The following is a 14,318-nucleotide window of genomic DNA, read 5'->3' on the forward strand; positions in this document are numbered from 1 at the left end:
AAGGAGCAGTCAAGATCTGTCAGTAGATAAAGTTGTAAAGTTACGGCTATTAGGTATTGCGGTCCTTCTAACTAATATATATTTCTATAGCAAAAAAAATCCACTTATAATGGTTCACCTGAGCCTACGACTCGTTCTAGCTCGAAAAGCGACTGCAATATTAACCTAGCACACAGAGTTTAATGCCTAGGCGGGACAGGCTGCTGACATATAGATTAAGTCGATTTTGGAGTGAACACGAAATCAATTTCGACGGCCGATTTTGTTGACGCAAAGGATACATTGTTAAAACAGCTCTTAATACAGTATTACAGGGAATTGGTGCGTGATTTTAAATTAGGCCAAGTGGATACGTACTTTGTTCAAAAGCAATACACAACAAGACAAATAATTAAGTATAAGTCTACTTAACTCGGGCGGATGGTAAAGCAATTTCTCGGTTGTTTTCTTGTAAAAAGTATTTTAAATAGTTTTGAATCTACATCATTCATATTTATTTATTAAGAGAAGCTTTTAATCAAACCGCAGACTGCGTACATGTACCGCTTCAGTTGAGTGGCAGACGGCAGACCTATAATTTAGATAATGTACATACAGAAAATGTATGTTATAATTTCGAATCTAAGAAATGAGAGAGCAGATTCAATTTACGGTCATAATAAGTAATCAAAGGTTCTCGGAAACATGAAATATGTTGATAAAAGTTGATTTAACCAAGTAATTTTGTTTGCGACGTTTTAATAATGTATAAAATATTTGTTGCGCTATTTACGCGATTTTATAAACCAATTTATTCCTGAAAATGTGTCACACTGTTTCACAAATTTTAAATGTAGTCAGTGACTACATTATTCACTGTAGTACAGCGCTAATCTACGAAATGAAAGTTTATATTCGTATCTAGTTTGTCTAACACAATTCGAAAGGCTATTATTAGGCACCCCAATCTGCGCGGTCTTTAGCGTTCGGCATCTAATTATCATACTGATGGTGATTGCCTGATTGCATTCGGTGCTAAAGTCTTAGTTAGCTACCCGCAAACAATTGGCAGAGCTAGTTTTATGCTAAATAAATCTTCACGTTTGTTTCCATTAACATTATCACTAAAACTATTCCGCTCACCCGGACATGACGACATCGACGATTGTTATCGTTACTTTTAAGCAGGGATCGGAACCGGTTTTTTGCAAAAACATCGAAATAACCATATTTTTCGAATTATTTTATACTCGAAATGTAGGACTCAGTTGTGTGTTTAGGTAACGACTTCGTATTATTAGATTGCCCAATTAGAAATGAAGTAATTAGCAAAGAACGAAAAAATACCGTTTCTGTTCCCATACAAAAAATACCGGTATTCGATCCCTGCTTTTAAGTATATTCGAAAATATATTTGGTAATTATACTTGTTAATTAAGTAAAAATATATTTAGTTATATTTTGTTTGTTCAGGGTTACTATTGGAATGGCTTTAAGAGCACCTCAATTTACTTGGTTATTCGTTTTTTACCATACTCGTACTGATTGCCTACCCTAGCTATACTTGTTATGTCTTTATAGTTAGCTCGACAATGGGCAGAACTTACAATATTTCAAGGCGTCTCTCTCGCGTCAGTACGTTCTACGTCTTATTTAATATGATTATATGATCCTATCGCGTTCTATTAAATCTTTAATAAACTCTCACCATATTCTGTGAAACGATTTTGCGTATAAAATAATTCTAGCCTCCTTCATATTGCATGAGCAGAATGACAAGCCAGTGTTCTCAAACCTAATGTTTTATTCATACAAAATGCTGTTTAATTCCGGGAAGTTTAAACGTAAAGATTTTTTGTTTTCAGCTCATTAGTGAATTTTAGATAAAGTCGGCATTAGAAACAGCTGTCTGACATTTAAATTCTGCTTACGACTTTATATTGACTGGTATCGTCATCGGCGCCTTCGTTGGTAAGCCACATTTACGGAAATCAGCAAGTGACTTAATAAACAAATATCTACGTAACGGAAGACCCGTTTTTTTTTATAGTGTTTTGTTTCTGGAAACGCGGCGCTATCGGCATACACTTTGTTTCCAGGTGTGTAATTGTTCTAGTCGGGATATGGTGTTGCTTGCCTTTGAAAGAGTTAGGTCCCTGTAGAAGGAAGAGTTTAATAAACTGACAGGTCAGGTGTTAATACACCGTACACTATTATTATATTAAAGGATGTCGAAGATAGTAGTACAGAAATTGCAACCAGAATGAGAGGTCATCAATAAAAATGGCGTAATGGATAAACGGAGCCCTTGGTTTCTGAAGGATGGGTATGGACTTCTAATTGTGGGTGGTTTCAAGTAACCTTGTTATTGATGTAATAATATTTATAAATATTATAAGATATTCTTACACAAATTGACTAAGCCCCACAGTAAAAAGCCTTTTTGGCTTGTGTTGTTATTGATGTAATAATATTTATAAATATTATAAGATATTCTTAGACAAATTGACTAAGCCCCACAGTAAAAAGCCTTCTTGGCTTGTGTTGTAGGTACTCAAATAACTTCAATACATAAATATCACTTGAATACCTACGTAAGTATTATCCAGATTTATTTCAATCATTTTATCCAATATGGTACCTAAGATTCACTCAACTCAAGGCAGAAGTCTAAGTAGTATAATTAATCTAACCTTTATTTCTATACCAATCTTAGTATATCCAAACCCTTGGAGCACTAGTGCCACTTGAGCACTTGACCGCATTATCCTTTCTTAAATCTTTGCCGACCCGCAACATACCTACTTAGCAATATGTTTAAGAAAATGGGCAAGCGAAAGAGTAACGAATTAAGCTCCCACGGGGTTGCGACTTCGTACCGCAGTTCACAAGAAAGAAGCACTTCAATTATATAAGTTCCTTCGGTTGTTACTCCATTTCTCCTTCGAGAGGTATCGTAGCAACAGGTCGTTAAGGAAAGTAGAGGAAACTGCCGCTCCTTTTTACGTAACGTCATCGAATAACGTTATAGACGATCTTTGGACGTGATAGACGAAGTGTGAATGTTTCGTCCATTAGTTTTGTTCGGGAAGGGATACTTATAGATGGTTTTGTGTGGTTTGGGAATTCATTTGCTGCCTTCGAAACGAGGTTGAGGAAAGTAGGTCAAGGATTATTGAATTATTGGGATTTTGGTTAATTGGCATTACGTATATGCTTACTCGGGACACGAATACTATGCGATGTTTATTATTAAAGTATATTAACGTATATTTATGTAAAAAAATAAACGATATCGTTTACCTTTTTAAATGTGGCCACACTTTGCTTTGACTTGTCAATGTCATGTCATACGTCAAAGGTGGAAAGTGAGGTTAGAGAGATTGCAATGCCGCTTTAAATAATCGTCGTTATAATTGTTATTTGTTATTGAGAAAGGAGTGACTAAAGCAGGAATAAACTTTAAATGTCGTTTCTTTGTTTACAGGTCGGTATTTTTTGTAATAGTACATACATTGTAGGTTAACATTAAATCTTGTAGTATAAAAAATAAAACTTTGTTTACAGAGCAACACATGAAGTTATTCTTTCGTCCAATTCATATCAACAAAAGTGAAATCATCTTATAAAACGACATTTCTAGTTACGGGTTTCGAAGAAAGATGACGAAGCTTCGTTTTGAATTCACAATACTACCTGGAAGTGACGAAAAAACAAATGTCTGTTGTATAACCTCAATAACCACCGAGGACAACAAGAGTTATGCATTACCGGACGGACTACAGTCAGTTGGTCATCACAAAGAATTGATAAAAACAGCGGCATATAGTAAAGTAAAGAATAGTTTATCAAAAAGGTACCAGACAAGGAGAATCTGGATCTCGCTAACCGAGGAACTAGAGCAAATTTATATGGATGAGGACGGTAATGTGCAGTTTGCAGACAGATACCTGGAAGAATTGAATCAGGACCAATGTGCTTCTACCGCACCCACTGCTGCCGGCACAAAAGGGGCCAATACCTTAGAAAACTTATTAGCAAAGTTAATAGAAAGTACACAGGAAAGTAAACAACAGAGCTTGAAGAATATTGCGGATAAGTTTGTGATCGAGAAGTTTACTAGCAAACATTCGAATGCAGCTCAATGGATGGACATTTTTGAAAAGGAATGTGAGCGTTACCAGATATCGGATGAAAAAAAGATAGAAGTTCTTAGGCTCTTTATGGATAAAAGTTGTGCAGATTGGTACAGTTCCATGATTGTAAAACTGACTATGAATGCAGAATGGTCTGAGTGGAGGAAAAAATTTTGTGAATCATTTGTCAACAAAGGGTGGAGCCCAGTTACATATGCATTACTGTATAAATATAAGGATGGCTCACTGTTGGATTATGCTATAAAAAAGGAAAAGCTTTTACTCGATATGAGGAAATCAATTGATTCTGGTACATTGGTGGATCTTATCGCAGTGGGTTTGCCGGAGTACATATTAAACAAAATTGATAGAGAAGCGTTGAAGGACACAGTTGAGTTGTTCAATGAAGTAAGCAAGTATGAGCATATGGTTACCAAAAAAAGCTACATATTTAAGAAGAAATATGGACCCTCAAGAACACATTTCAGGAATGAGGAACTAAAGCCATGCAAAATTTGTGAAGGGTTAAACAAAGGCACCCGCTATCACGCTGAGACTGCATGTTGGTTTCGTACAAAAGAAGATGACAAAGTGAAGAAAAACTTCATTAAACATGTTAATAATGCATTGATAGAAGCAGAGTTAAATGAATCAGTTCCAAAAAACGAATACTAACACCACTGATAAAGGTCAAATTACTAATTAATGATAAACATCTGATAAATGCAGTCTATGACCCAGGCTCAGTTGTTTCCATTATAAATTCTAAGCTCTTAAGCCTAAAAGGGAGAGGAAACGAATTAAATGAAGAAAATTTAGTAACAGTTGGTGGTGTTAAAAAAACTGACGGTTTGACCAACCTAAAAATAAAAATCTTTAACAAAGAAGAGAATGTTGATATATCCATTGTGGATGAACAATATTTCAAGCATGATTTTCTGATTGGCTTGGACCTAATAAAAATATTCCGATTAACTCAAGATGAGAATTTGGATATACATCAGGTACTGGGTACAAACATAAAAGATAATGAGAAAGTGGAAGTCTCAAATGAAGAAATAAATCATAACCAATCAAAAGTTCCTGGGAATGATGAGAACACAACAAAAGAATATTATGTCAATTTTAATGAGCATATAAAGGAGGAGGATTTTAAGATAAAAATTGATCATTTGAACAAGGAGCAACAGTCTGAAATAAATACATTGATCAATAAATATAACTCAGTGTTTGCAAGGCATAAATATGATGTTGGGACTGTCAATGGGTATGAAGCCAGAATAGACTTGTTGGTGGATAAATATTGCAGCAAGAGGCCATACAGATGTACCATGGAAGATAAAAAAGAGATAGAAGAGCAAATTGGAAAGTTACTAGATAATAAGTTAATAGAGGAATCCTATAGTCCATTTGCTGCACCGGTCACATTGGCATTTAAAAGAGAGGAGAATAAAAAATCAAGATTATGTATTGACTTTAGGGACTTAAATAAAATAGTAGTACCACAAGCTCAGCCCTTCCCACTGATCGAAGACCTTATGACGAAGACTAGGAATTGTAAATTTTTTTCGACACTTGATATCAACTCAGCGTTTTGGTCTATTCCTTTACGGATTGAGGACAGAAAGAAAACAGGATTTGTAACCCAGGATGGACACTTTCAATGGACCTGCCTGCCTTTTGGGTTGAAGACCTCGCCAGCAATCTTCCAAAGAATTTTAAGCAACATATTGAGGAAATATAAGCTTACGGACTTTGCAGTTAATTACATTGATGATATCCTTATATTTTCCAGAACGTTCACCGAACACATTGAACATTTAACAAAGTTGCTGGAAGCAATCAAGACGGAGGGCTTCAGATTAAAATTTACGAAGTGCACATTTGCATCTGACTTAGTAAAATATTTGGGTCATATAATACAAAACAATTCAGTTAAGCCATTGAAAGATAACTTGACCTCAATAAAGAATTTCCCTATTCCTAGAACGCAGAAAAATATAAGACAGTTCCTAGGGAAAATTAACTTTTACCATGAGTATATTCCGAAGAGTGCAATAATACTAGACCCATTGCATAATCTATTAAGAAAGAACCAGAAATTCATATGGACCGCTGAATGCCAAGATGCATTTGAAAAGATAAAGAATCTCTTATGTTCTCAACCAGTTTTGGAAATATTCGATGAAAATTTGCCGATACAAATTTACACAGATGCTTCATTAGAAGGCGTCGGTGCAATTTTAAAACAAATACAGCCTGATGGTAAAGAAAAACCCGTAGCCTATTTTTCAAAGAAATTAAATCAAGCTCAGAAGAAGAAAAAAGCAATATATTTAGAATGTTTAGCCATCAAGGAAGCGGTACGATATTGGCAATACTGGTTAATAGGTAAATCATTTACAGTATATTCAGACCACAAACCACTAGAAAACATGAATTTGAAATCAAGAACCGATGAGGAACTAGGTGATTTAACTTATTACCTGTCACAGTATGATTTTAAAATAAAATATTCTCCGGGGAAGGAAAACTTAGAAGCCGACTGCTTAAGCAGAAATCCTGTATTAGAACCTAATGAAAATACTGAGGAACAATTGAAGATAGTAAATTTAATAAGTCTCAACGACATTGTAAGGGATCAGAAGGAAAATCCAGAAGTACAGAATAAAAGAGGAAAATTAATTGAAAGACACAATGTATACTTAAAAATGGGTAGAAGAAGAGGAAAAATTATTTTATCAGAGGAATTTAGTGTAAAACTTATGAAATCTATACATGCTGACCTAGGTCATATTGGAATAGGACAAATGCAGAAGACGATTGGCCCGTTTTATGCAGCTAAAAACTTGATACAAAACATAAAATCAGTGTGCACCGACTGTGAAGTTTGCATTAAAAATAAGTCGAGAGGACACAATAAATATGGATTTATGTCACAGCTGGGCCCAGCTACCAAACCATTCGAAATCATGTCTATAGACACTATTGGAGGTTTTGGTGGTTCAAGATCTTCAAAGAAATATCTGCACCTGTTAGTCGACCACTTCTCTAGATACGCATTCATTTCTACTTCAAAAACCCAAAATGCCAATGACTTCATAAAGCTAATTAAAACTATATCAGATACAGAGGATATTGGTATGATTCTTACAGACCAGTATCCAGGAATCAATTCGAAGGAGTTTAAAAATTTTTTGAGAAGCAACAATATACCTTTGATATTTACAGCAGTAGACTCACCTTTCTCCAATGGATTGAACGAGAGACTGAATCAGACTTTGGTGAATAAAATAAGGTGCAGAATGAATGAGAAAGGCAACAAAAGAGCTTGGACAACAGTAGCTCACGAATGTGTAAAGAACTATAATCAGACCAACCATTCAGTGACCCGTTTCTCTCCTAGTTATCTTCTAAACGGTACAGATGTCACATTATTACCAAAGGAACTAAAGGAGGAAAAATCGCTTAGTGACTGGATCAAGGACAGGGAAACAGCATTAGAAAACACAAGAAGATCACATAACTACAATAAGAAGTTATTTGACAAAGATAGAAAACTCTTTGAATTGAGTGCAGGTGACATGGTGTATGTTGAAAATGGAAATAAACTGAACAGGAGGAAATTGGATGAACTCAGAATTGGACCATATGTGATCATTGAAAAAATCTCAAATTCAATATTTAAGGTAGATACAGGACACAGAAAAACAGAATCCAACTTCTTTCATATTACAAAATTAATTCCATGTCATAGGATACAAGAAGAAGAGGAGTAGTTTAGTAGCGAAAATTTTATATAAAAAAATTTCTCCTTCTAGGGGGGGAGATGTAAAAAAATAAACGATATCGTTTACCTTTTTAAATGTGGCCACACTTTGCTTTGACTTGTCAATGTCATGTCATACGTCAAAGGTGGAAAGTGAGGTTAGAGAGATTGCAATGCCGCTTTAAATAATCGTCGTTATAATTGTTATTTGTTATTGAGAAAGGAGTGACTAAAGCAGGAATAAACTTTAAATGTCGTTTCTTTGTTTACAGGTCGGTATTTTTTGTAATAGTACATACATTGTAGGTTAACATTAAATCTTGTAGTATAAAAAATAAAACTTTGTTTACAGAGCAACACATGAAGTTATTCTTTCGTCCAATTCATATCAACAAAAGTGAAATCATCTTATATTTATACATTTGGTCATTAAAAATCTTGTATTACTTACTGTCAAGAGGTGCGATATCATGTCAAATATTGAGCCTCTTGTGACGTAGGTAATAAACTTTTATAATAAACATCACTTTGGTGTACGTGCGTGCCCCGAGTTATAGTATTTTTCAAATTCGATGGGTAGCGTGACAGGTGTCATAGTTGCAAATGCGAAATGTCACATTTATACAAGTTAATCATCGCGAGGAGTAAAAGCCATGATAGGAAAAAAAAAAAAAAAAAAAAAAAAAAAGTTAATCATCGTACCATACGTTTGCGTTATGATTTAAATTGTAACTTTATTAAAACCATTAATTCCAATAACGTTTTAATTTCAATTTAAAGTTGACTGCCAACAGCAAAAACCGTAGCTTTATGGACTGCGACTCAATAAAGTTATCGAACAGGAACGTTGTTCAATAGCGACAGGAGGAGGCTGTTCCGCGTCTATACAAAAAATACAAATTGAGGACTTCCGATTGATGGGCTTTCTTCCGCCCAAGCGACCCTAGAACATAATGAAGTAAACTCCGACAAAAAATTATAAGACCGTGAAAATTCCCTCGCGTTTAACAGAATTACTGTGCAAGATTAAATTACGGCTCTTCGGTCACTCCTTAGTAATTCTCCTTTTTCGTAGCGACCCTTGTCAACAACTCCGCCTTATCTTTTTCATAGAACGCTCTCATTAAGCTGACCGAAGGTTTTTGATACCTGTATTGATATAAAAGGTTGGGCACCCGTGCGAATCAAAAGATTACCTTTATATTCGAGCCACACAACGATCCTGATTAAAGCAGAAAATATATTATGAGAACTGAAGTTTTCTTTCTATAGATAAGTAACATCAGAGCGAGATATCTAGTTCGGGCATTATTCTCAAAGCGTAGCGAAGATTGTTTTCTGAATGATAAAGAGGCTCGATGTAAGTGAATTTCTGCGATAAATTCTATTTTCTGTGCTTTATAAAAACTGTTTTATCCTAAGACTCAATTATCAATATTTTTTAATTAAATCTTAAATCTCTGTTGAATTAACAGAAGAAAGACTAGTCGAAGCGACTTCTCTTGGATCTTATTATTCAAATTTACGGACTTAGTTGACTCGTAACTTTTTAGTCAGCACGTATATTTCATACTAAGAAGTAGTGTGGGCCCACCACATAATCTGTGGAAGTAGTTAAATGTGGAAATAGGCTAGAGCGTCCCGGGTAAACTTTCGGCGGGTAACTGGCTCAAATTTGTTGGATGTCGTTTGGCTGCCCGGCTCTCGACCGAGTTCCGCTCGCGGTCCACATAGCTTACAATTAGAATTTTATTTTGGCCACCAGGTTCCGGTATTATAAATTATACTGCAATAAAATTGTCGCCTGCAGTTACGAGGCTATATACTTTGTGGCATTTAAGGACATTAGGGACTAGTCTAGGTATGTAGAAATATTTCAAATTCTTTCTTCTTTTGACCAGCTTTTTCTGAATGCTTAATTACTGTAGACGATGATTCGTTGATTAATTTAGTAATAAAATTTTAAAGATAACAATAACCCGACGATCGTTTTAATGGACGATAATGAACTGATAACAAAATATTTTGCAATGTAGGTAGGTATCTACTTTTATAGCCGACGCGCACTTACGGTGTGCACATGTTTTTAAGCTGTCATTAAAATACCAAATTAAGTATAAGTAATTCGATTAAGTTTTATTTATGATCTATTTATAGGTACTATTTGTTTATAGATGGTCAAACGCTGCCACTGAACCGTCGTCAGCGAGTGTTTCCTAACGGAACGCTCATCGTCGAGCAGACGCAACGGGGCGAAGACGCCGGCACGTACACATGCCAGGCGGCGAACAGACAACACCATGCAGCTCGCCGGGAGGTTGAGGTGCAGATTCTAGGTCAGTTCACACAACTATTCAAGGACGAATATTTAAAGTTACAGAGTGCAAATTCTAAGTCGGTTCTCTAAGGCGTATCCTGGAGCAAACGCAGAGAGAACAAGGAATAGTTACATTTACGTCGTCACACAAAGTAAACTCATACTCAATGGTAGATTTGTCATTAACATCATTTTATCTTCTTCTTCCTCGATTCCTCATGACTGAGGGTCGCGACCACATGAGGTCGTTGTTTTGCGCACCAAAGCTCTCCATTTTGCACGACATTCCGCCTTCCTAATAATAGGCGCCTGTGTATATCCCTGGCAGGCCTTCTTTACAGTGTCCACCCAGCGGGTGGGTGGATGTCCACTACCCCGTCCTCCATCCACCATGCCAACCATAATATGCTTTTCAAAGTTGTCCGGCTCCCGTCTGGCCACGTGTCCAAAGTAGTTGAGGATCAGCTGGAGGCAAATGGTTGATAAACGGCACTGGATTTTCAATTCCGTCAGGATTGACGCATTAGTGCGGCGCGCCGTCCAAGGAATACCCAACATCTTGCACCAACACCACATCTCAAATGCGTCAATTCTACTGCGAGTACTGGCTTTCAGAGTCCATTTTATCTTGGTGACCCACTTTTACTAATCTGGCGTGATATTTTTTGCTTTAATTTACCTTTGATGCACTTTGTCAACTTTGTGGTTACGTTTAAACAAGCAAGTGATTCATATTTATTTATTTATTTATTTATCATACCAAATGGATTGGCATATACTTAAGTCACACACATGCCAGGCAAATTAATAGTGCAATGCGGCATGCCGCAGCAGGCACAAATTCTAAGTCTGTTAGTTCAACAATGAACTCAGATTAATCTTGTTACAAACCAAACAAAACGGCAGACACAACAGATGTGGTTCACATACAAATCCTAGTTTAATTTCCACGATGCATTCAGTACCTATATCACATTCACACGTATCCAGAAGTTGTTGAGAAGCTAATTTGCAGTGAATAGCTGGAGTACTTGACTAGGAATTTGCTATTTAATAAATATTTACAGAAATGCTTCTATATTTCTCTTTGTGATTGAAGAATATCCAAATTGAATGAAGGCTGGCACTTCAGTAGAGCGGCCATTGACACTCGACGCGTGTCAACGCGATATTCAGAGCCATTTTCTAAATTCCTTTACATCCCTCATTAGTATAATCACAGTTTTAGAGGGCAGTTTTATCTTAAATTTTACCTTCTAAAGATAAACGTAATCAGAATTTGGGGTATAAATTTTCTCATTTTCTGTTAGTAAGCTTTAGAGCGCTATAAAATCACAAATTCAAAAGGGGCGGAGTTACTCATCCGTAATTCATTAAAGTTAGCGCGTTTACCATTCCCGCGGCATCTACGGGCATTAAACTCGCAGCTTTTCCCGGTTAATAGGGCAATAAAAAAATAAAAATAGGGACCACGGGCACACCAGACTGAGCAAGCTATATGCCCGTGAACAGAGGTTACGATAATTAATAGTAAACACAAACTTTTATCCAGAATGTAAACGCAGTTTTTATTTTTTAGGTTACCGAAATTCGAGCTTCAATTTAAATTCTAATATAATTTTTTCGATACCGATCCGACGCGCAAGAAAAAATGCAGGACGGTAATTTATCATTATTTTATCATTCTCCTGTCTCTATATTTCAATGTGTTGGGATTCATAAATCAAATAAATTCAATTAAAGTACAATAATTCATTGAAAGCGAAATTTATCAAACCCAACGTAGCACACATTTGTTACTAAAAACCATTACATAATATATCACAAGGTTAGATAAAAACAAACTAGCAAACTCGCCCGCACAAATAGCGAAACTTTTGATAAACCGGTCCTTGGGAATTGAAGCGCAACGCAGCGAATTATGTGGTAAGGGGGAAGTTCGAGCGAAAAAGGTAAAACTTTCAAATTCCTAATTATATTTTCACGCCCAATTCCCGTGGACGCTAGGCACGGCAAACGTTTCCCCTGATGCATTTAGAGTGGCGGAGTTCCGGCGCGACAGCCAAATATATCGCATTTTAGCGGACGGCGTGAACAAGAAATATTTATGCGCTGAATGTCATCGCTCTAGGAGTGGAAACCACAAGCACTTATGACGTTGTCACGTGGTCAATAATTGGACGACCCGCCGCTCGCCGAAACCGCTATTTAGGTTCTCTAATTAAAATTTGATTAAAGCCGCTGACATGGAAAATTCCCAGGATGTTTCGTTTTATAATATATGGGATTTTCTGTAATATAAGTCAAACACATTATCTTTATTTACAGTTCAACCGAAGATCTTGCCTATTCAGCCTCTAACGAACTTGCTGAGAGAAGGCATGAGAGCAGCGATTTCTTGCCAGATCTTGGAGGGGGATTTGCCAATTGCCTTTCGTTGGGAGAAGAACGGACAACCTGTGACGTCATCCCCGTATGCTCCGAGTGGCATTATCACGAGAAGAATGGACGAGTACAGCGCGTCGTTGGTTATCGAGCACATCACTTCGCTGCACAGTGGAAACTACACATGTATAGCGTCGAATGTAGCTGGTTCTGAACGGTTTACAGTTCCGCTCACTGTCAATGGTAAGTCTGAGTATCTATATAATTAGCATTAATTATTATTTTGATATATGGAATAGTTACCAGTATTTAACACACCTAGAGATACTTTATTTTAAATTTCCCTTAAATTTTAGTGCCTCCGCGTTGGCGACTGGAACCCAACGATGTGGCAGTAGCGGCAGGCCAGGATGTGACTCTCCAATGCCAGGCTGAAGGGTACCCGAAACCGATAATTACCTGGAAGAAAGCTGTTGGTAAGCTTTTGACTAAAATTAACCTGTTTATTTTTTCATCTAAACAACACTTTTCGATATACAACTTCAGGCACCAAAATACTACGTGGTAGCACTCGTAGAGGGTATTACGCATATCGATAGGTATCGTACCTAACGGGAAAATTCGTGTTTTATTTAGTTATTAGATCAGATTCCGATACGATATTTGTCAGTGTCAAAAGTGACATTTCTTCAACCAAAAACGACACTTTTTGACACTGACAGATCAGTATCATATCGGAACGAGATCTAATAACTAAAACTGGCCTGCAAGTAGGTATGTAGCTGGAAATACTACGCGCGCGTTGTGACCACCAAGAATGTTCAAACGACCAATTCTAATTGGCTATTTTAATGCACCGTTCCATTTCAAAGTTTTGCAAACAACATTGTTATCTATGTGTATAGTTTCGTTTATTGCAAAACTTAACAACATAATTATAAGATAGAGCATTACTATATGTACAACAATTTCCTCTAGGGAATACTCCTGGTGAATACAAGGACTTCATGTTCGAGGGTACCTCGAGGGTGCTGGAGAACGGGTCGCTGGTGTTCGAGCGAGTGGCCAAGGACAGCGAGGGACACTACTTATGCGAGGCTAGAAATGACATCGGTGCGGGACTGAGCAAGCTCATATTCCTTAAAGTTAATGGTGAGTATTACTAGACTCAAGTATGTAGTATGTACGTGACCTAACGACACTAATGCAACTTACTAGAGAGTTAAACGAGTTGTTCAATGAGTTTTTTTTATAACAATATTTGTGTAAAATTTAATTAATTTTAACTACCAGTTTTATAGGATTTATAAAAATTCCAATCCGTGAATTTTTGCATTTGTTTCGAATGACTGTTCTATTTTCATTAAATAAAACCTATACATTTTTATGACAATGTCTTACACAAATCGACACATTTAACTCCGTAGGACCTACTTACGTTGGTTTTTACAGAACTTATTCAAACTTTGTATGGCCTGAAAAATTTAAAATTTTAATATCAGCAAAACCGCGAGGGCTAAAATAGGTTACTGCGAAAATTCCAAAAACTCGCGACTACTTTAAGTAATGAAACAAGAGTTAAACTTGAGGGGAAGGGAAAATGACTTTTCACCATCTGTAGGTATAGCGTTAAAACCCGGCATCTTTTTGTCGAACCGTCTGCGAAAAGTTGTGGAATGTCTCGATGGCTGCCATCGCTGGGATGAGTTTGGTCGGGACAAGCGACCGTACT

At 36.6% G+C, this 14,318-nt stretch overlaps 1 protein-coding gene across 1 annotated transcript in view; it reads left to right on the forward strand.

Annotated features, from left to right (window-relative positions):
• The window catches only part of LOC134655422 (cell adhesion molecule Dscam2), a 239,018-nt gene that overhangs the window by 203,358 nt on the left and 21,342 nt on the right, over positions 1-14,318 (forward strand). Inside the window, exons 13-16 of the mRNA XM_063510890.1 lie at positions 10,059-10,220; positions 12,530-12,829; positions 12,943-13,062; positions 13,565-13,738. Coding sequence (XP_063366960.1) covers positions 10,059-10,220; positions 12,530-12,829; positions 12,943-13,062; positions 13,565-13,738 — 756 coding nt within the window. The remainder of the gene's footprint in view (positions 1-10,058; positions 10,221-12,529; positions 12,830-12,942; positions 13,063-13,564; positions 13,739-14,318) is intronic.

Source organism: Cydia amplana, chromosome 16 (genome assembly GCF_948474715.1).
Source record: "Cydia amplana chromosome 16, ilCydAmpl1.1, whole genome shotgun sequence".
Classification (NCBI taxonomy): Eukaryota; Metazoa; Arthropoda; class Insecta; order Lepidoptera; family Tortricidae; genus Cydia; species Cydia amplana.